Source organism: Rhipicephalus sanguineus, chromosome 9 (genome assembly GCF_013339695.2).
Source record: "Rhipicephalus sanguineus isolate Rsan-2018 chromosome 9, BIME_Rsan_1.4, whole genome shotgun sequence".
Classification (NCBI taxonomy): Eukaryota; Metazoa; Arthropoda; class Arachnida; order Ixodida; family Ixodidae; genus Rhipicephalus; species Rhipicephalus sanguineus.
The window spans coordinates 79,176,776-79,199,416 of record NC_051184.2 but is presented as its reverse complement, the minus strand read 5'-3'; the positions used below and the strand labels follow the sequence as shown (position 1 = coordinate 79,199,416).

The window sequence follows — 22,641 nt, the reverse complement described above, 5'->3', positions numbered from 1 at the left end:
ACAATGAAAATACGTTTACACCGTGTTTCTCTTCTCTCGTGTCCACGTTGACATGCCTATCTCTTTCTGCTATGAATCCTTATCGGTTTGCCTAAAGCTTTGAAATTCCAAACTATTGCAGTTGTGAAATGCCTGCTACGCTTTCAGACATGAATGCCTGTTTTTGCAAAAATGAACTGCTAAACCATCTCATGAGATTACAGTACAACAGTGCAAGAACCATAAATGACTATAGAAAGACTATTGTTATCTAAAGACTATCGCATGTTTTGCACCCATAGCTGACTATGCAAGAAGTTAAATAGAGTTGAAAATTTTTCCACAGCTGTGGGCACGAGCTCACATTTTATCAACCTTGCAAAAAGCTAATGTCATTGACATTTCCGAAAGAGATGCAACTGTGTCCTAATCCACAAGCAATGCAAAACTAATGCACGAGTAACAGCAAGTGACATTATATTAACAGGTCTGAATGTAGGTATTCTGCAGGCATGGTGTTCTTTACACCACTGAACATGTTCAGCACTTTCAGCCATCATTACTTATATAATGCTCAATGGCCATATTTTCTCACGTGTAACCCGTACCTAAGATACAAAAAATTTGGAGCTAGGTTACGAGTGCAAGTTGCATGCCAGCATGCAAGTTTAATTTCTCCGTGGGTTTAGGTGCGAGTGCAAGCTATATGCAGGGACAGGTTATACGTGAGAAAATTCGGTAAATACTATAATTTTATATGTACCTCAGTCAAGTTGCTACTCATTCAAAACCACAATGAAGATTATGCAGTTCAGCCACAAGTGGGCTTCTCTGCACACAATGACCGTCCAGATCATGGGAGCGTGAAGTTTGGGTGCGGACATCGGGAGGGAAAGGAATTGGCGTGGTTGCAAGAAGAGCGACAAACTTTTCGGGACTGTACTTCCGTTTGTTTCTTACAAAGCTCACCCTCTTGTCCAGATCAGTCCTGTTATGCAGAGAAGCACACTTACGACATTTCACCAGACGCCTGACAAGTTGTAACTGCGGGCACAGCACCAGCAGAAAAGCACTGCACTCGCATCATCACAAGACTCGGCGGAACGCGCCGCGAAGACAAAGGAAGAGACAAGAGATGCACACAACAGTATTACATTGCGGGAATTTTGAAGACGCCCGGATAGCTGAAGCAGTGCCGGAGCGTACACAGTTCCTAATCAACATTGCAAGCATCTTCACAGAAGGACTGCTTTCGGTCACATGTCCACTGAATGAGAATGGCGATGTGGGCCGAGCTGGTTTGAGTTTGCGGTGTAAAACCTGCAGTGCAAAGCACTGTAAGTGCAGAAAGAAAGGTACAGAAGGACGAAGAAAAAGCGAGAGAAATGATAAACGCAAGCGCCGTTTTTCGTGATTTCATTCGTCCTTCTGAACGTTTTTTTCCTACACTTCAGTGCTTTTCGCTGAAGATTCTACACCGCGAACTGCATGTCCAGTACCCCACTTTGTAGTACGAAAGAAGAAAAAAAAAAATCACGCAGACAGACTTGACCGCAGATGGCCTGGATGTACGGACGAGACTGTTGCTGACGGCAGTGTCAAGAAGACAAAAAAAGTCATCTTTTTGCAAGACTAAAGTGTGGCCATCGTCATAGTGGCTCAGGCTGCTTCGATCCGCTGGCGCAAGGACTGAGCTGCATGCAGTCGGACCGGTCGGCAGCGGTCACCACTGACATGTCTCCGGCGCCTCCGTTGGTCACCACACTCTCGTCGGTGCGGTCATCCTCGTCTGCATAAAATGGCCACCACAGAATATTGACTAATTGACTTTTTTCGTTCTGTTCTCAGATCATCAGCAACAGTGCAATCCTGTAAAACTTTATGGAGGTCCCAAAATCAATTTTTTGTAATGCTTGTATAGCAACATTTGTGGAAAAAATTCAAAGACAAAGTCTTTACGACTGCATATTTTTTTTATTTTTCAGCGTAAAGCCCGCCATCTCATTTGGATTATCAAGATATGCAGGGAAGCAGCACATGTTTTCACCGAACATCAAGGATGATATTTTCAAGAGCAACTGCTATCAAGAAACACATGAAGCATTGCGTATCTATGAGCTTCAGTTGTTATGGCAATGGAACACTAATAATAATTGTTCTGGTTCTACATCCCAAGACCACAGTATGATTATGAGGGATACCGTAGTGGAGGGCTCCGGAAATTTACACCACCTGGGGTTCTTTAACGTGCACCTAGATCTAAGTACGCGGGGCTCTAGCATTTCACCTCTATTGAAATGCGGCCGCCTCGGCTGTGATTCGATCCCGCAACCTTCGGTTCAGCAGTCGAGCACCATAACCACTAGACCACCATGGCAGGTCATGATTTAAGATTATGAGTAACGCAGCAGTCATGAAAGACTTAATGGAGACCCTGAAATCAATTTTTTTGTAAAATTTGTAGAGGAACTTCTGTGGGAAAAATTGAAGGACATAAAGCCTTTAAGACTGTTTTTTTTTTTCAGCGTGAAGTCCACCATCTCATTTGGGCCAATCAACTTATGCAGGAAAGGAGCGCACGCAATATTTCAACTAACATCAAGTCTGATGTTTTCAAGGGCGAATGCTATCAGGGAACACAAAGAAGAATCGCGCATCTATGACCTACAGTTGCTATGGCAACGGAACGCTGATTTTTACCAATGCTGGCTGAAAAAGATATGCTTCACTATGTGCATGTTCGGGCTAGTTGGCAATCCTTGGTTTCTCTTCTTCAGCGCAAAAAACTTCCGAAACAAGTGACGAAAAGAATGGGACACACACAAGCGCTTGTGCAAAACTTACAAGTGTGTGTGTCACATTCTTTCCATCCCTTCTTTCAGAACTTTTATGCACTAACAAAGAATTCATGCTTCGCTATGTCCATAAGGAATACACTATGTCATTGTAGGCAACAGGATACCTAGCGATCCAAGTTATGCAGTTGGTACCCACGGCCATAATTAGGGAGAGGCAAATGAAGCTTTGCTTAGAGAAACAAAAGTAGAATGCTTAAAGGACCCCTGACACCAAAACTGAAGCCTCAAGATGTTTGTGTTGTTTGATTGTCCTGTATACGTGGGCACTTCCGACCGATTATTAGTGGCGGACGTTGGCTTCAAGATATTTTAATTTTGTTTTAGAGTAAGCGTGAGTGCTCATCTGAGTTGGCAGCACCTCGCGACAACGCCACTGGTACGTCAAAGATCGGAGCCCCTTGTGACATTCCACAAGTAAAGCGAGTATAGTTGAAGTCATCTGTTGTCGGGCTGCTCTCAAGGCAGTTCTGGCTGTTTAGGCCAAGAATGCTTTTTCTTTTTCCTGAGGGGACACGTGCTTAACAGGCTTAACGTACTGAAGCACCCACATCGTACCATTCTTTACCGTACGCGAGGAACAGATTTGAAAACTGCGCTTTTTTAACGACACGAAAGATTGAGTTCCCGTGGTCTTAGGCACTCCCCCGCTATGGGGCACCAGTTTCTTATGGTTTTAGGCGGGCATTTCAAAGTGACGTAAAACTGGTCGCAATTAACGATGCTGGCATTAATTACACGATACATTAGAGCATTTACGAATCAGTTTCGGGATTACCACACACTAAGCTAAAAATTACAGTAAAAACGTAATAGGCGAAAATTTCGCTGTATCGGGTCCTTTAAAAATGAAGCAAGGGCTGCCATGTTCAGCCAAGCATTCGCTCACTCACCAGTGGAGGGAGGAGATTCACCAGGCTCGGAGAGTTTCAGGGTTCGCTGCTGCCGAGGTGTGCCTGCACGTGCGTGTAATCGAGAAATTAAGTAATTAAATTCCGGGGCCTCACGTGCTGAAACCGCAATACGATTATGGCACAACCAAATCAACCCAACAGACTATTAGACCGGGGAAAGCATAGGCGTAACAATGCAAAGCAAGACTCCTTGCTTTGTGTTGTTACGCCGGTTACGCATCGAGTTTGTGCCACATATGTGGGGCCACACCGCACGTAGACGTCAGACTCTGCCCAGGTGGTGCTGCGAAAAACATCGCAGCCCCGGCACTAACTGGGTAGTACAAAGAGAGCCATCCGCAAGCGAATGTGCATAGGCTACAATAGAACCCCCCCACCCCTCTTTCGTTTTGTGTCGAGGTGTGGTTTCCTAAAAATCAAGGACCTCGAAGGCTTCTTCCACCAATCCATGCTTCAAAAAAAGTAGGAAGTTCATCAACGAGGATTGAGGGTACAATGCAAATGAAGTTTCAGTTGTTACGGCGCGCTGCAGCACACAAGTACAAGCGAGCATCGCACGACATTGGGTTCGAGGAGAGGTCTCCGACGTCCATTTTCTAGTGCCTAAATGCGTTAAATTCAAGTGTATACGTAATACCAAAACGATGAAGTACATATGCAATCAATTTACTTAGCTATGTATCTTACGATCAGTGCAACAAAGCTCAACAAGAGTCGCAAAGTGGGCCTGTTGGTAGGTCATTAGAGGAAATAGTTGCAGCGCGAACTTAACACAAGGACAAAAGAAAGAAGACAACACACGCAGCGCTACTAGCAACAATGTTTACTTTTAGAGACCCCGACCGCCCTAAATATACCACAACCGCAACAGCGAACAAAGGTCACGTGGTGGTAACGACCACGGTGTAAGAAAGATTTAGGTGCTGACACTCGCCTCTCCGCTTGAGGAGAGGGCGCGGGCAGATTGTGTTCGCCGATGACCTTGAACCACGAGTAGTTTTCGCGGCGAGCGTTGAGATGGCGCTACGGTCAGGGGTCTCAGGTGGTCGCGCGGCGCTCATTCTGAAATTCGCGCTCAAAGAAAGACCTTCCTGAACGCTTTGTGTGCATGACATTCTGTGATTTATAAACGCGCTGCCCTGTGCCTGTGAGCCCTGTCAGTGCATTTGTTTTGCTAATTCGTGTATTGTGATTGAGTGCACGTATACCTCGATGCTGTGTATGATGCCGAGTACCCTTTAGCGGCCTTGTCGCTGGCTGCGCCTCGAAATGGGCAAAAAACTTTTTGTCCCGAATTGCAAGTCTGTGTATAGGACTTGTGTGGAGCGTGTGTCGCTTTTCAAGGCTCCGCGTGAACCAAAGCGCTTAGATAAGTGGCGACGGGCGATTCCGAGAGCAGACAGAGTATTGAGCCGACTGACCATGTGTGCGCGAAGCATTTCCTGGAAGAAGCGATCTCTGCAACATATCATGCAGAGTACAAGGGAAACGTCCTGTTGCACGCCCGAAAGAGACCTACGCTCTCTTCGGATGCTGTGCCTAGCATTTCGACGGCTGCCCAAAATACCCGACCATGCTAGATGCAGCTCACTTCAGGGGGCTGGTTGACTGCATACTATATTATGTGGTTGTATTCTTGAGCCGGAAGTTAATGAAAGGCACCAGTTGCCCTTGCTGCCGATCGGCTTTTACAATACCAGAAAACAACTCTGCTGAGGCATCCCTGACTAACACAAAAATGAGAGGTGGACTGCTGCACCCCAACTCAAAGCTCGTTGAGCTGTTGAGAGCGGCTGAAGAATATTTTGCAAAAAATGCAGAAAGCCAGTCTGTATACTGGGAAACGGTGGAGCATGTGCTAGATACAAAGAGCATAACTTTTCCATGTGCTGAGCACAAAGAAGAGGTCATTGCACACATTCTCCACTATTATATAACAATGAAAATGCGGCAGCACTGCAAAGCCGTAAGCACGAACTTGAAAATACAAGCTCAAGAGAAAAAAAAGCAAGCAAAGCTTTGTTCGTCCTGAATTTTATTGTCAAGTTAGCAGAATATATAAATTTTTCTCCCTTGTGAATTTATACTGCAAAATTTTATCGTGCGTTATAGCATATGTACCATGTAATACAGTTTTTACCTAGTCACATAGCTTTTTGGCAGAATAAAGTACACGTTCAGCCCTTGTTTCAGCACATCATTCTTCACATTCCAGCACGCCCCACTAGACCTGCTTATTGTAGAGGATTATACTCTATAATATTTCTTTTTGGTGTCTTGAAATGGCAGAAGAGGATAAAAAATGTGCATATTCGTGGACAAGAGCTGCACAAAATAGAATGCTTTAGGTAGTGCGCTCGCTTTCACTCTCTGATAAGCACTTCATCAAGTTGAAGTCGGCGCGGCTTACTAAAGTGGCGCAAAGTATGGCTGACGGGATTAGCCCAGATTAGCCCGACAGTCCCAACGTGGGTGCGGTCCGTGTTAACCAAGGGTTGACTTTCGGGACCCAATGAAGTTCTTCATACCATATCATGCAGCCGACATTGGCAGAGGCCAAAATGCAGCAAATGCGAGACGCTAACCGCAAAACTGGCAGGGGTCGCGTGTCGATTGAAGTTCTTAATAGAACGCGTGTAAGTTTCGTGATACATTGCTTGAAACTTGTCCGACAAAGTTTTTTTTTTTCGTTCAGTTTGCTAAGCAACTAGAGCGCAACAGCGATATCCACACGCAGACACTGACACATACACACAAACACACACACACAAATGCACACACATACGCACGCACACGCGCACATGCCCTCACACGCACGCACGCACTCACACACACATGCGCGCACGCACACACGCCATACACACATGCACGCGCACGCACACAAACGCACACACGCGCATGCATACAGACAGGCACACATACGCACGCACGCACGCAAATTCGCACAAATGCACACACGCGCACGCACACAAACGCACATGTATACAGACACGCACACATACGCATGCACGCACGCAAATGCACAAACACGCGCGCACGCGCACAAATGCACACACGCGCACGCACACATGCACTCACACACACGCAGACACACGCGCGCGCACGCACATACGCGATACACACAAACACGCACACACATGCACGCGCACGCACACAAATGCATACACGCACATGCACACAGACGCGCGCACAGACGCACGCACGCACGTGAATGCACACACACGCAGGCACATGCCCTGCGCGCACGCACTCACACACGCGCACGCACTCACACACACGCAGACGGGATGTGTGTGTGTGTATTGCGCGCACGCAATACACACACACACACATGCACGCGCACGCACACAAATGCACACACGCACATGCACACAGACGCACACACGTACGCACGCACGCACGCAAATGCACCCACACGCGCGCAAATGCACGCATGCGCAGTCACATGCGCTTACACACGCGCACGCACTCACATACACGCAGACACACGCGCAATACACGCACACACATACATGCACGCTCACGCACATGCACACAAACGCGCACACACACGCTCGCACGCAAATGCACACACACGCTCGCACGCACACATGTGCTCACACACACGCAGGCACACTTGCACGCACACACACACACACATACACAGGCTACACACACACGCGCGCAAGCACACACTCGCAATACACACACGCACGCACACACACGAGCACGCACGCACACTATCGCCTTCCTTATCGCTAGCGTGCCTTCACTCTTCGGTGGAGACTGCCTCAAAGTAAGCGAAACCGCAAACGCCCTCGAGCTGCTATCCTTCGAGTTGCTATCCTTATAGCAGCTACCTCGAATTTTCACTCACTGCCAATGCTCCTTTTTTGCTCAGAACCAAAGACGCCAACGCCGACGCCGCCGACACCGGAATTTAAGCGAAACGAGCGAGCTCATTAACGCGGTCGCCTCAAAATGCGACCGCTCTCCAGACCAACGTTTGCTGCTGTCGGAACATTTATATGACAAGAACGCTGTTGGGAAATAACCTTCCGATACAATTAAAAATCAATTTCTTTACTGCAGAATCTCAGTGTACTAATTTATTCACATCTATGTGCATAAGTATATCGAACGTAATAAACAAGCGAGGCTCCGCAGCAATAACGTACTACGCGCGGATCGGCGCCTTTCCCCAATGAGCCCCCGTCTGTTAGCGCCACCTGTCGCAGCCAAAGGAAACAGCCAAGGCGGCGAACACAATCTGGACGCTGCGCCGGCGGCAGAGTCATCACCTAACATATTCTTACACCATGGTACCTAAGACATGCGCGAGGGAGTCACCCATACAACAGGTGGTAACCGGTCAGTACGAAGATGTCAGCGTTTTCGCCAAGAAACCTAACTCTTTTGTCGACAATGATACATATGGCTTACTAACGCAGATATCACCAAGAGCGTTGGTGTGCTCAGCTTCTACGATAAGGCGGGCGATCTCATCCTTGTGACCATAGAGTTTCCTAAAATGACCTAGAGGGAACTCTGGCGCTGCGATCGTTCAGCCACCATGGGAATGATGGGTAGTACACGGATTTGCCTAGTCTTCGTGCTTGTGGGCTTCGAACGCACTTGTGGCTTTGTTTATTGCTATGTTTTGGTTTTCTTTCGGATAAAAGAAAGGATCGTTGTGAACTTCGTGACCAGATTTGAATCGGTGAGCCTAAAGAAGTTAAAGTGGTGAAGTGAAACTGCTGATTTTTGCTGAACTTCGTTTTGCGACAAAGAGGATGCAGGCGACGCGGAGCCAAACGGAGCCGAAAGAACGAAGTTTAGACAAATCCGTGTACTACCCATGATTCCCATGCTGGCTGAAGCGCGATGCATTGCAGCTCCCATAGACACTAGCGCCAGAGTTCCCTCTAGTAAGTATTGTAGGAAACTCTATGCTTGTGACGACCCAAAACGATAGTCCGGTCAAAGTTTGGCCGACAACCCCACGACTGAGTGTAGAGGGCGAGGAACCCCATCAGGTGACAGCTTCTTAGTCTTGTTGTCAAGATATTTACGCACCTGTTAGTCTGTCAAACGTATTTTCCACAGGAGAGCAGGATGCAATATATGACGAAAGCCTTGCATTCTATGAATTTGTACTTGTGCTTGATGCTACACTGTTTTTTCTGTTCTGTTTCTGTTTTACTATTCCCTCCCGCATTGCCTACAGCTAAAATGCATTGAAAGTAGCATTGATGAGTATGGTGTGCTCAAGTTATCTTCTGAAGCTGGCATCTCAATTGACGATTTCCTTTCTTTGTTTAAATTTTGCTTAAGCTCAACTTTTATACAACTGAAGCATTCTGTGCTATTGCAAAAAAGAGGTGTCTGTATAGGCTCTTGTATCGCCTCTGTGTTAAGTAATCCATTTTTAGCTGAACTTGACAGAGGCTTGGCTTATCCTCTCGAAGGAACAAATCTACAAAAAGTTTTTCGCTATGTGGTTGATTTTATCATTTTTATTGACCGCTCATTGAGCGTTTTCTGAAAGAGAGCACTGAAGTGCTGAATGTGCGTCCCGATAGTCTTAACCCTCTCGAAGTCATGGTCGAATGGCCAGTGACGGGCGCACTAACTACCGGCTATGCTGGTGTTGCACACCTCGTACTAACAAGGGACTACTTCCCTTTCACTCTAACCACTCTAAACTGACAAAGAAAGGCATCAACCTGATGGGTCATAGTTTCACGCAACAGATATCACGCCTAAAAGAAGCCAGCTATTCAGATCACGTACTGGTCTCGGTAGTAGAGAAGAATCAAGAAAATTCGTGCATGATCGAGCGAACCTGACCCACCAGACCCCGCTACTCCCGACTACAGAAACACGGCCGTAATTCCCTATATCCACAAACTGTCTCATAACATCAAGAAATTGGTCCTACGTGAAAATATCAGGGCAGTTTTCTCTGTGTCCCACAAGCTGGGGAGCCTCTGTTTGAAAATTAATCCTTCTAGAACAGAAAAAACAGTGTAGCATCAAGCACAAATTCACAGAATGCAAGGCATTCGTCATCTATCGCATCCCGCTGTCCTGTGAAAAATACTACGTTGGACTGACTAGCAGGTGTGCAAATGTGCCACTATGAGAGCACGACAACAAGACCAAGAAGCTGCCACCCGACAGTTTCCTCGCCCTCCACATCGTGTGTTTGTCGGCCAATTTTGACCCGACTATAGTTTCGGGTCATCACAAGGACGACATCACCCGCCTCATCGTAGAAGCTGAGCATATCGAGGGTCTTTGCGATATCTGCATAAGTAAACCCTCTGTAACATTGCGAACAAAAAATTTAAGTTTCCTGCGAAAACGCTGACATGTTGGTACTGTCCGGTTACCACCTGTTACTATGCCATTGTATGCGTGACTCCCTCGCGTGTGTGTGTCATTACCACGTGACGTTTGTTCACTGTTGCGTTTGTGGTATAGTATTTAGGGCGGTCGAGGTCTCAAAACAGAAACATTGTTGCTAGTAGAGATGAGTGTGTTGTTTTCTTTCTTTTGTCCTTGTGTTGAGTTTGCGCTGCGACCAATTCCTACAAAGCTCCCTTTATCAGGGAAGAATGGTCCTGGCGATTTTCGCCTTTTCAGTTTCATTCTCTCTTCATCTCATGCTTCCTGTGTGTTGGACTGTTTTATTACGCATCCTCGAATGTTCTGTTGACAGCTGTCTGCCGTTTGTACGTATTGCAAATGGGAATACGTGCGTGTCCACTTTCGCGGGGTACAACCCAAGGCAATACCGTGGCCTCCGACATTAGCTCCGGCAATCGCGGAGGCCGCGGGAAAAACAAACACGAAGGTGGTCGCGAGTAACGTTTTGTGATTCACTTGTATGACGCACGTGTTAGCATTTGCTAGTTAAAACCAGAACTCTGAGCCTTCAAAACGTACGTGCGCCATACTGTGTGGTCACGACCAATTCAGATTAGTTGTAGGTGGTGTTTACTAGGCAAGCTCTTTCGTGGTTGATTCTGCACACACGCGGTTCACCACTGCTTATGCACCATCTCTAAATGAGTAAATGATCTTTTACTCAATATCTGCTTCTTAGTTTCAGACTATAACAGAAGGAAGGCTTATGGATAAAGGTTACTGACCACGAAGGATTGAGCCTCGCAACTCTGAGTGTAACCTGGTTACTATTTCTCTGCTCTAGTTGAACTGTAACACCTGCATTTTGCCAGAAACGTGCCCATGACTGGTGCATACTCACCAAGCAGTGGCCTAGTGTAGGCCTGGCGGCATATCGGTGACAGTTGCATGCCTTCACCGCCCGGGCTCGAGCCCTGGCTGCAACGGGTGCGTATGCCGGACGCCCCACCGATAGGGCTGGAGCACAGCGCCATCTGCACGGGCAGAAAGGAAGCTGAAGCGCTCGATGTTCAACCTTTTTTGTCGTGCGCATACAGAGACCTGCAAGACCCTGCTAACGCATTGACATAGAACAAAACCGGGCTTGGATAACTTCAAAACTTCAGAACCAACAGCTGCGCAGCAACATGAAAAATGAATTAGGCTGCGAAATTACAGTAGACTGGGACCAGGAAAATATGTTCCATTTAACAACAGTTCCACATAAAAGGGGCCCTGCAACACTTTTCCAAGTTATAATGGAATAGTCTATCAGCTCATGATGCCTCACAAATGACATGACAGAAAAATATTTAGAATCCGTCAAGTATGAGAGGAATTACAGGGATTTGCCACACCCTAAAAGAGCATTCTCTCTTCTTAAGTACCAGTGAGTGCACTGAAAGCTACGCAGAGGGGGGGGGGGGGGACGCAAGAGGATGCGTCCCTTCGTCAGCGCGTGTCATGACCTTAAGCGCTTTCAGCGTGATCGTGAGCGTTTGCGCGGGCCCCTGGCGGCATCCACGGTGGCAACTGTAACTATGCAGCTCACGATGCTCAAATCAGCCAATGGCCGTGGAATTTGGGTTTATGGTGTGGTCATTTGGGTTTATGGCATCATTTGTTGAGAAAAGAGGGAGCGATTCCTAGCTGACTTTGAGAATGAATTGTAAATTCCAGGCTGCATGCTGCGCTATAATGTTTGGCTAGCGTGTTCTAGGGAGCCTCAACTACCGAATGGCAGCATTTTCTGACCATGCTCAAAAAGTGTTGCAGGGCCCCTTTAAGGAGCTATTCCATTTAAGAAATTTCCATTTACTGTATTGTAAATAGAAATCTGTAATTGTGTCTACTGTATATCCTCTCGATGAAGAAAATTATGACTGAGACTCCTTTTATCAAATATTTCCTGGCAAAGCCGGCACTAGAAAGCAAATGCACTAACCAGGCCTCATTATGTTTCATCACGTACCAATAACTGTTTTATGATATCAGAAATTGCATCAGATCTAATGTGCACACTTCTACCACTATTACAAATAACAAAACAATCAAGGATTTTTGTGCATTAATATCTGGCAGATAACTCACGTGCACGGGTGTTGAGGACTGCCTCCTCAACGGGCCGTCCATCAAGAGGCTTAGTCGTTCACTTTCACGCCTGAAACACAGAACAGACCGCCGTTAATTTGACAAGAATGGCAAGACTAACCAACCAGTTAAGATAGCAGTGATTCAAAATTTGCAAGCACTAAATACAGACAAAATGTGGCAATAGGCACAGACAAAAAATGCCGTACTTAGACTAAGACGTGTGAAAGAAAGGAAATAGCTTCCAAGAGATTTGCGCACATTTAAGCAGATACAAATCAAGTTTAATTAGTACTGTTGAGGTTTTACATCCCAAAACCACGATATGATTATGAGGGACACCATAGTGGAGGGCTCCGGAAATTTTGACCTTCTGGTGTTCTTTAACACCATTCTAACATCGCTATTTCTTTAGCTGATGACTAGCACCACCTACAGCACATCAAGCAGGCCTCAATGAGGCCTGCTTGGGCCTGCTTGATGTGCTGTAGGTGGCACTAGTCATCAGCTAAAGAAATAGCGATGTTTGAATGCATCAAAGAAGCGTCCCGTGTGTAGGACACTGGGCATATATGGGTTAACATTCGTCTAAATCTAAGTGCACTGGCCTCCAGCATTTTGCCTCAATCGAAATGCGGCCGTGGCGGCCGGGATTCGATCCCGCAACCTTTGGGTCAGCAGTCAAGCGCTGTACTATAACCACTAGACCACCACGGTGGGTGCAAATGATGTTTAGGCAAATGCAAATCAAAGATTGAAGAGCTGTTACGTCACATATGAAGCAATGTCTGGGCAGATGCACTTTGAAAATTATTTTCCACTCTGTGCCGACAATGTCTTCCCCAGTGCAAGGTCAAACTTGACGAGACTACCACTAAATATTCTGTAAAATTGGCTTTGAAAAAGCAATGTGAAAATTCGACACTTCGAGGCGCGAGAGTGGTCACATTCTGTTGCACGTTCTAAACACAGTATCGAATGGAAGAAAGAATGGCACGGGAACAGGACAGTTGGGTAGCAAGGACTCTTCAGTTTTGTATAGATGTGACGAATGGGGATGGTATCTCAATAGCTACATGCCGCCAAAGCCATGACAGCACAAACAAGTACCTAACCTACAATAATAAAAATACGCACAAGCGATCAGTCATATGTTCACATAGGTGCTGCGACAAGGGAAACATTGGTATCTTTTTCCACCCCGACGTTTAAGACCAACCACATTCAACATTGCCACACAACGTTCGATACCACCTCAGAAAAAGTGTTGTTTGACTCCCATATACAGATTCGCTGTAATTGCACACAGCTGTGCCCTTAACCCTTTCCTTACAATGAAAAAAGAAGAAGATTGCGCCAAATTGTAACATGCCTTTGTAAGTTTACAAGTGATATTACAAGTGCTGCATATGAACAATACCAATAAGCAAAGTTTGAAACCTCAACATGCCAGTTTAAGCATGGGAAGCTTAAAATGAAACCTACAGTGCTTTTGATATGCTGGTGCGAATCTCCAGCTGTAGACAGCTCAAGGAACCAAGGAAGACTATAATGAATGAAGTTTAACACCAAAATAGTTTCGATGTTTTTTATTTTTAAATAGGGGTGTGCGAATATTCGAAATTTTGAATATTTTTCGAACAGGGTTTGCTATTCGATTCAATTCGCACTGGAATTTTACTATTCGAACTTCCCAAAAACAAGTACAGTCAATGTCCGATTGAAAGTGACCCCTTCAGATTTTCAATATGCCTCACCTCATTACAATTGTATTGCGGCAAAGCTGCCTTTCAAGCTCCGTTACAGTCGAACTTTGCGAAGACGCAGTCAACGTCCGATTGGAAGTGGTCCCTAGATATTCAATATGCTTCACCTCATCACACCCCCGTATTGCGGCAAAGCTGCCTTTCAAGCCCCGCTACGGTCGCAAATGTATTAACTCCAGAAAACACTGGTTCCAACATGCAGATGAAAGATGTGGCAGAGTTGGGGGCTCAATTAATGCTGTTTTGGGCCTGAAATTTGGGCAGGAAGTCTGAAAAATCGGACGCCGAAGCTTTTTAGCATCCGAAATTTCATACGTTCTTGTATATCGACGTCTACGAGGCAGATTTGGAACTCCGAACTTAAAGGTGTCCGCCACATCAGTTGGGCCTCCACAGAAGTTGAAAGAGGAGGAGGGGCTGAAGAAATTGCATCTTTACCTATCACGTGTAAAGTGTTGTCGGCAACACCTTGGTTGCACCAAATCATCTACATAAATAGAATTCGGCCTCCACATTGCCTCATTCTTCATAATACAACTATGAAACACCACCCCGCCAGTGCTTCATCAACCTAAAGAAAAGAAACACTTTGATGTTGCTATCTCATAAGATGCTTAGGAATCCTCTCTAACTATTTTTTTCTGCAATTTCACTTCGAAGTATTCGAACAATATTTTAGAAATATTCGAGAAATATTCGAAAAATATTCGATTCGACTCGCACTCACACCTGAATATTTGAATTCACTTCGCACCCAAAATTTTGCTATTCGCACAGCTCTATTTTTAAATGTAAGACTGATAATATAATACTAATTTGTGGGCTTTTATGTCCCAAAACCAAAATATGATTATAAGGCACGCTGTAGTAGAGGAATCCGGAAATTTTGACCACCTGGGGTTCTTCAGTGTACACCTAAATCTAAGGACATGAGTCTGTAGCTTTTTGCCTCCATAGAAAAGCAACTGCCGTGCCTGGGATCGAACCCGCGACCTTCAGGGGCACCATAACCATTGCGGTGGCGTAGAAAGCAAGACTGACAAGTTCTAACATGTCATGATGTGCCTGCGCAACTAAAGAAACAGCACAGCTAAAGCGCACCTCTCGGGAGTGTGCGTCCTCGCCTCAACGGTGTTGCAGAAGAGCTTTCGTCGAAGCGAATCGCGGCTGTGGTTCACTTGATGGGCAGCTTGCTTGTCTTGTGCCGAGTGAAACTTCATGTAGTCTCCTGCGAAACAATCACGCATCATACCTTAGCGGGGTACTGAAACGAAAATTATCGGTCATTCTTTTGTGTCAAATGAAGGGACAACTCCTCAAGAGCCAAGGACTGGTAAGCAAGGATGCAGATTGAAGAATTACAGCATGCTTTTAAAAGCTGGTTTCAGTTCCTACTGCACCCTGGCGTCATGGCAATACGAGCTTCTCGTCACGTGCTTGCCCCGAGATACTGCGACATGTCCACGGCCGCTCCGCTCCGTGGAAACGTCACGGAGCGGCCGTGGGAACGTGCATCACCAGGCAGCCATTTTGTATGTTTTGGCACACAACGTCATCATAATTAGCCATATTGGTGCATGAAGTCGCCAGAATTGATACTGTAGCTCAACGTCTTGCTAGTGTCGATGTCAATAGGTGTGCCAAGCACAAATTCCCTTTATAAGTCAACTTAAAATGCCTTATCAGCATTTACTGAGAGCTGTTTCAGCCATACTCGGAGCTGTCTCTGTATACAGGAGATTTGTGTGGCAGAGTGAACTTGGCTACGAAAATTGGTGCCAGTACCCGAACAACATCGCCTGCCTTCGAATCAAATTGAAAATAAATTCAGGGGCTTTACGTGCAAGAACCAAGGCGTTGTTATAAGACACACCGCGGTGAGTGGCTCCATATTAAGTTTGACCTCCTGAGATACTCCGACACGCAGTTAAATTTAAGTCTGCAGGTGTCCTCGCATTATAGCCCCATTGACATGCAGCTGCAGCGGCTGGGAATTGAGCCCATGCCCTCATGCTTAACAACGCAACATCGTAAGTGTCAAGCAACTATGGTGGACCGTCAAGTGTCTTTAAATAGAAGGCATGTGCACATGTGAACACACATGCTAGCTTGCACACCACCCGTTCTGTTTTGCCGGTGTTTGCACATTTGAAGTATGTAGTGCTGAAATATGCAAGAAGCGAGCATTAGAAACCAAGAAATTCTGCCAGCCCCAATTAGACTGGCAAAAAAACTTTGCTATGAATTGTTTAGTTGCTGATTTTGCATAATCCATTATGATGAATTGAAGCTACTATGTCAAGACACCTGCTTCTAGCAATAACACAGGACCGTGGTCAATACGTACTACGCCATGTGGTCAAATGCGTACTACTAGTAAATTGCGATTCAAAATGTACTGCTGTGTACACTCAGTCAAATGCGAACAGTGTAGTTCGTGGTCTTTGAGCAACCTAGTATAGAAAGCAAACAGCACGAACTCGTACGACCAACTGTGATACTACTTTGACGAGCAATGTTTGTGTTACAGGAGCGAGGCCTTTTGCTCTTTGTTAGGTTACAGAAAAACTGCATATGCCATCATTTGCACTTTAGTGATTGCAAACACTAGACCTCAATTTATTGACATCGCCAATTTCAACAAACTAGGTGCCGATATGTCTTAATCTATACATTGCCAACAGAGCTCAAACAATCACCAGCACGAAGTTTTGCTTTTTCGCTATTGAACCATGCCCATCCATTAAGAAATTATCATAAAAAAAGCTGAGACATGGAAACACAGAGTCAAGAGAAGAGAGCACGACAACACAAACGTGTTTGCACATCTTACATTCTTCAAAAAGGTACCTGCTTTAGAAGCCTATTCCTTAATCTTCGAGTGCATTTTTATAAAACACAGTTTATGCACATGTATGTGCAGATTTCGAATATGCAATAATTTTTCTGGTACAACATGCATTTTTTTAAATATAAATCATTTTATTCACCTTATTAGCAGAAAGATTTCTTTCTTAACTGTGAGAGTTACAAAGTAATTCAATACAGCACAGTAATCTGGAATCGAAACTGCATGCAGTAAAACAAGAATAGGTACTCTAAGCCCATTTGAACAAAAGTTACCTTACCTTGAGCAATGGTGAACAAAATCTCAGCTTGACATCAACTCACTCGCTTATGTTCAATATACCACAACTCTTGTTCAAATGGGTTTATAAAATCCATTCTTGTTTCACTGCATACAGTTCTTATTGTGGATCATTGTGATATGTTGATTTACTTTGCAACTCTAGGAGTTTTAGAAGAAGATCTTGTTCCAAATAACACAAGGTGTTACATGATATCTTAACAAATAGATTAGAAAAATGAATGCACATTTAGAATCGGCACAAAAATGCATAAGCAGTGAAAGTTTCATGAAAATACACTCAGAAACAAAAGACACATTTCTAAAGCAGGGTCTCCTTTTCAAGGGGCCCTGCAATACTTTTCGAAGTACTAATCATCAAATGGCGTCATTAAAGAAGTTTATTGCCTCACGAATCGACAGTCGCAAGAATGCTTATAATCCATGAAGTACAAGCGGAGTTACAGGGATTTCTCGCAGGCTTTAAGTGTTCTCTCTCTCTCACTGCATCCCGTGGCAGCTGCAGTAACTATATGCAGCTCACGATGCTCAAATCGTGTTTATGGCGTGGACATTTGGGTTCATAATATCATTTGTCGAGGGAAGGGCGAGCGCTTGCTGGCTGACTGGGAATTAATTGCGAATTCCAGGCCGCGTGCTGCACTAAAATTTGGCTCACGTGTTCTCGGGAGCCTCAACTACCGATCGGCAGCACTTTCTGACGCTGAAGCTATGTGTTGCAGGGCCCCCTTTAATGATGAACCCTTAGCAACTAGCTCTGCTTTCTGTCATAAACATTAAGAAATATTTCTCCATCATACTTCTCATTGTCTACCTGTCTGCCAGAGTCGTTTGCTTTAATGTACGGGCATCATTATAAATGCACATCACTGCATGCGCTGGCTTACCCAAAACCGCGTTGAGATCAACATCTGGAGGTATTGTGAGCGTCGTCTGAGTCCAAGCTGCACGGCAAAGGCACATGCAGGAAACAGTCAACAAAGATGCACCGATTAAGCCACTTAAAAATAACAACCTTTAATAACAACATCAGCTGATATAACTATGCCTACAAAAAGATGTCAAGGCAGTACACGCTACAATAGTATTATGTTGTACCAACAGGCCCATTCGCCACAGTAGTGAAGATATTGTTACGTGTAGCTTGTTACTTTGAAATAGGTACTTTGAAATAAGTCTCATCATGACATCACACATTGGTATCGGAGGAGCGTCAACAGCAATTGCAAAAATACGACACTGACACGAGTTTTCACTTCTAAAAACGAAACTCTTACTAAATTAACAAGAGATATTGGTTCATCTACTTGACTACCACTTTAAGTGTGTCCTTTTAGTACATCTTTAAGCAAATCATTGAAACAAAAAAAGAAAAAGCAGCTTCTTTGGTATAAATACGATACTTTTTTTCCAATCACTGAGAATGGCAATTTTGGTGGGAAGTGGAGGAAGAATCATACTTTTTCTTTAAAGTTCGATAAAGCACGTGCAGTTGTTGAGAAGGAAGACATACCTGAGGACATCAGAGGGCGCTGTTGTTCCATCAAGGAGGGATCGCCATGGGCAAGGCCTGAAAAATGAAAAAGAAAGCAAGAAAAAAATTTGGAGGAAGCTTTAGCTTCACATTTAAGAATGAAACGCGATAGCGTAATTGGGGCCCCGTTTGTGTCACTTCCTCATTTGATTGCCACGTTTCGCTTGTCGGTGGACTGTTCGATCACACCGCAAGGAAACTAATGTTTGCGCGCGTGCCATTGGCTGGCGTAAACTCTCCTAGGGTGCCTACTGCAAGTACAGTTCATCTTTGAGCAGGTAGTGCACAAAACAAAGACACAAGCAAGACGATCGCTAAGGTCTTACAGTTTACAAGGTGCGTTTGTATCTTACAAACTCGCCCAGATTCAGTATTGCGAGCAATTCACCGTTTTGCAAACTAGTGAAGCACCCACTATGCATCCGTAAGGTAATACACACACCTATGTAGCTTCACACTTTGCTGATGCTGTGGCTGATGATGATGACTAATTATGGCTCAGCACTTTGTAATGGGCGGGCCTTTAAGCCACCCACTCGTTGCACAACTCAAACGGTGCGATGCCTGATGCGATTCTGTGCTTCTGCCACACACTATTACATCAGTTAATGTCACTCCTAGCTCTACATGATGCGTGTGTAAAGGGTTATTTCTTGAAGCAGTTTCAAGCATTGGCGTGGCTCTGTGGTAGAGCACCCAACTGCCCCGCAGAAGGCCTAGGTACGATTCTGGCTTGAACCCTCGATTTTTATTCTATGCATCACTTGGGATTTCTCACTGTTAGTGTTGGCAGCAAATGCTGCCAACACTAACAGTGAGATTTCAGTGACACAGGCTCTTTAACGCTAGAGCATTAAAAAGAAATTATTTTTGATTGTGCAACTGATGCATACAGGCAGTTGCAAATGCAGTGCAACTGTTAGGCATAGCTGCATAGTAACTGCTATAAATTCTTGTTTGGACAAAACAGGCACACAAGACATGCAGCAACTCTGCGCAGCTACTATGCAACTGCTTGTGTGCAACAAAGAATATATGGAAAATACTATACTGGTTACACGCAGAACAGAGACTGGAATTGCAGCTAAAGCATCCTGTAGCCTGCATTGTGTGCAGGATGGTGAATGCTGCCATGACATCTTCAACTTTTCCTACCCTATTAAATGCTTCTGGAGTAGTGAATCTAATGGAGTCTTTCACTGGTAGATCCAGAAGAGTTTTTTTTGCTCAGCAGCAAGAAATCTGAATTTCACTGGTCAATCGCTAGATGGTCCATGCTTTTCACTAGTCACTTCAGATCAACTCCCTTGTTTGAAGGGTCCTGCAGTTACCAAGCCTACGGAATAATGTACAGAGTTGTCCACATTTAAGCTGAACACCTCATTAGTATTCAAGACCTCATTGAAGCTGTTGTTTATTACATAATTTGGAAAATCATTACTGTGTTTGTCGACACCATGATTAGACGTTCTATAACGGGCATTGCACTCGTGAAGTATAAGAAACGTACTAGTTTTACCGGTTTGAATACTAATGAGGTGTTCAGCTTAGATGTGGTCGACCCTGTACATACTACAAGGAAGAATCAGCATGCCCTAAGTATTTTTTATAATATCCTCTTGAAGACCAGTTTCAGTTTATATATTCATGTGGTGGTCCCATGGGAACACAGCATAGCCACCTCTTAGCACTCTCTCCTGCTTGCTCAGTTGTGCTACTAATTACACATCACTATGCGCTGTAGTACTACATTTATTATGATAATTTTTCATTTTCACCACTTTGCAAGATGTATAGCTGATACATTTAAGGCGGAAAGTTGGGCTAGTTGGCAACGTGAATAATAGGACATGTTTACTAGCCTCTCCTGCATTCCTTCTTCTCGTCCACATATTTTTTGCTAGTAAACATGTCCTATTATGTATAGCTGTTCATTATACCTATATTGTGAAGTAGCGCACTTTGGACGGGGACAAGAAGGGCACGACACTCTTAATGTATAGCTGTTACCTCAATGCAGTTTATTCGGCCGAGCCGCATGCCGAGCACTACCGACAATGACTATTTGCATATACTGGTGAAGCAGATGAAAAGTGAATGTTACGCTCACACTAATACTATTAGATCAGAGATGTTATGATCGGTTTGCCAGGTGTCATAGAGAGAAAATTATCATCATCATGAACTGGAGAGTTGCTCGGAGAAGCTCGTACATTGTTACACTTTAAGAAATCCACCAAAGCGTTGAAATCTGAAAAAAACCGAGAGGCAGAAGCAGAGACAGTGCCACCTCTGTGTCACTGTCTCTGCATCTGCCTCTCAGTTTTTCAGATTTCGACGTTTTAGTGGCTTTCATCATGAACCGGCATGTGCTCACACTCACCGCCCAAGAACTCTGTAGAGATTGTTAACAAGAGAAGCTGAAACGAGTGGTCATGTAGTATAGTATAGCCTAAAGTCCCTAGATTTTTCCCTGTTCTTTCTTAAGTACCGACAACCATTGAAGCGCCGTCGACGAATCTCATTGGCTAACGCTCGTTTTCGGTAGCCATGTTCTTCCTAACGCTTTTCCAGCACCTGGTGAAACGCGATCCCCCATTCACTAATGACAGGGGGTTGACGGGAGGAGAAAGGCGCGCCGCGTTAGCATATTGTCCGCTGAGAGATGCGTGGCTAATGTACTTAGACGCGCATGGCTTTGTAAATCTTCCAAGTTGGGAAGAAAATGGCGTCCGACGCCAGCTGCGCGTGAGAGAGGGCCAGGAAAGGAGGCAGTTGTCGGTACTTAAGTAAAAAGGACAAATCTAGGGACTTTAGTATAGCCATGTAGTATAGTATAGTATAGCAAGGGGTGGGAAAGAGGCAAGAGGGTAAAAGCCTAGCCAAGCCAGGATCAGCCAGGTGGCCGCCAGCACTGCTGTGACCCAACTTTGTGCGAATTAGTGCAACCTGCGCTAATTTTTTTACGACTTGATATGCACGCGCATAAACTAAAATAAAATGTGAGAATTTAGACAAGACCACTTGTCAAAACGTTAGCTCCAGTGACAAGTCATGTTCAAAAAATTTTCATCTCTTAAGGTTTCCATCTTTCCCTGAACTTCTGCCTCAAAAGAAACAGGGAGGGGGCAGGCTGACAACTGCCACTTAAAGGGGCATAACAACTGCCTACTTCGGTAGAAGGAACAAGAAATACCGCATTTTTATCGCGCATAAGCCGCGCCCTGCACGAAGCCCAAACCACGGAACGATTTAAAAAAGAATGATGTCCGGGTACTGCCGAAGAGGCACTTCCCTTGCATTGCCGTGAAGCAGTGCGGTGAAGACAGCTAGCACGCCGAAATTCGCGTATGACCGGCACCCCGACTAGCTCCGAATTTTCTGTTCGCAGCTATTTTCTGCGACTTGCACGCGATAAAATACGATAGACGAAGACACTGCGGGAACAGGAGGCCCAAAGAAATTAAGATTCGTTACCGAGGTACACTCTAACAGGCATGGTGGCTGCGGTGCTCGACTGGTAGGTCGGTTCCCAGAGGAATGGCGCCGCTCGAGCGTGGTCGAACGCCGATGGCGGACAGTCACTTTGTCAGCGACCGACTCTCAAGCACACTACCCACTACAGAACAAAAATGCGCGTGCGTCGCGTCTTCTTCCTCTTCTACTCTGGTGTCTCGTCCCCAGCACAGTTGCATCGAAAGTAAAAAGCAATGAATGCGAAAGCAACAAATTACGATGATACGCCAAGTAAGTCTATAAAAAATTTTTTTAAAATCGCGGAAAACGCTTGGCAATGAAGCGAAGGCTACAGAGCCGAATTGCGTTGGTGCTACCGCTCATGAATGTAGTCCCACCACTGCGTCCGTGTTTTGTACATGAGAAATGAAACGAAATTTCTTCGTTTTGTACAGGACGCATAACATACACCAGTGAGATAACTATATTTGCTTAAACTTAGACATTG

At 45.1% G+C, this 22,641-nt stretch overlaps 2 protein-coding genes across 2 annotated transcripts in view; one reads left to right on the top strand and one right to left on the bottom strand.

Annotated features, from left to right (window-relative positions):
- LOC119405353 (uncharacterized) overlaps positions 1-22,641 on the top strand; it is a 203,823-nt gene that overhangs the window by 62,552 nt on the left and 118,630 nt on the right. The window lies entirely within an intron of this gene.
- LOC119405352 (protein aurora borealis) overlaps positions 1,519-22,641 on the bottom strand; it is a 49,201-nt gene continuing 28,078 nt past the window's right edge. Inside the window, exons 5-11 of the mRNA XM_037672190.2 lie at positions 18,657-18,713; positions 18,031-18,087; positions 15,097-15,223; positions 12,230-12,299; positions 11,001-11,133; positions 3,728-3,790; positions 1,519-1,768 (exon numbers count right to left, since the gene is read on the bottom strand). Of these exons, the coding sequence (XP_037528118.1) occupies positions 1,629-1,768; positions 3,728-3,790; positions 11,001-11,133; positions 12,230-12,299; positions 15,097-15,223; positions 18,031-18,087; positions 18,657-18,713 (647 nt within the window). The 3' untranslated portion in view covers positions 1,519-1,628. The remainder of the gene's footprint in view (positions 1,769-3,727; positions 3,791-11,000; positions 11,134-12,229; positions 12,300-15,096; positions 15,224-18,030; positions 18,088-18,656; positions 18,714-22,641) is intronic.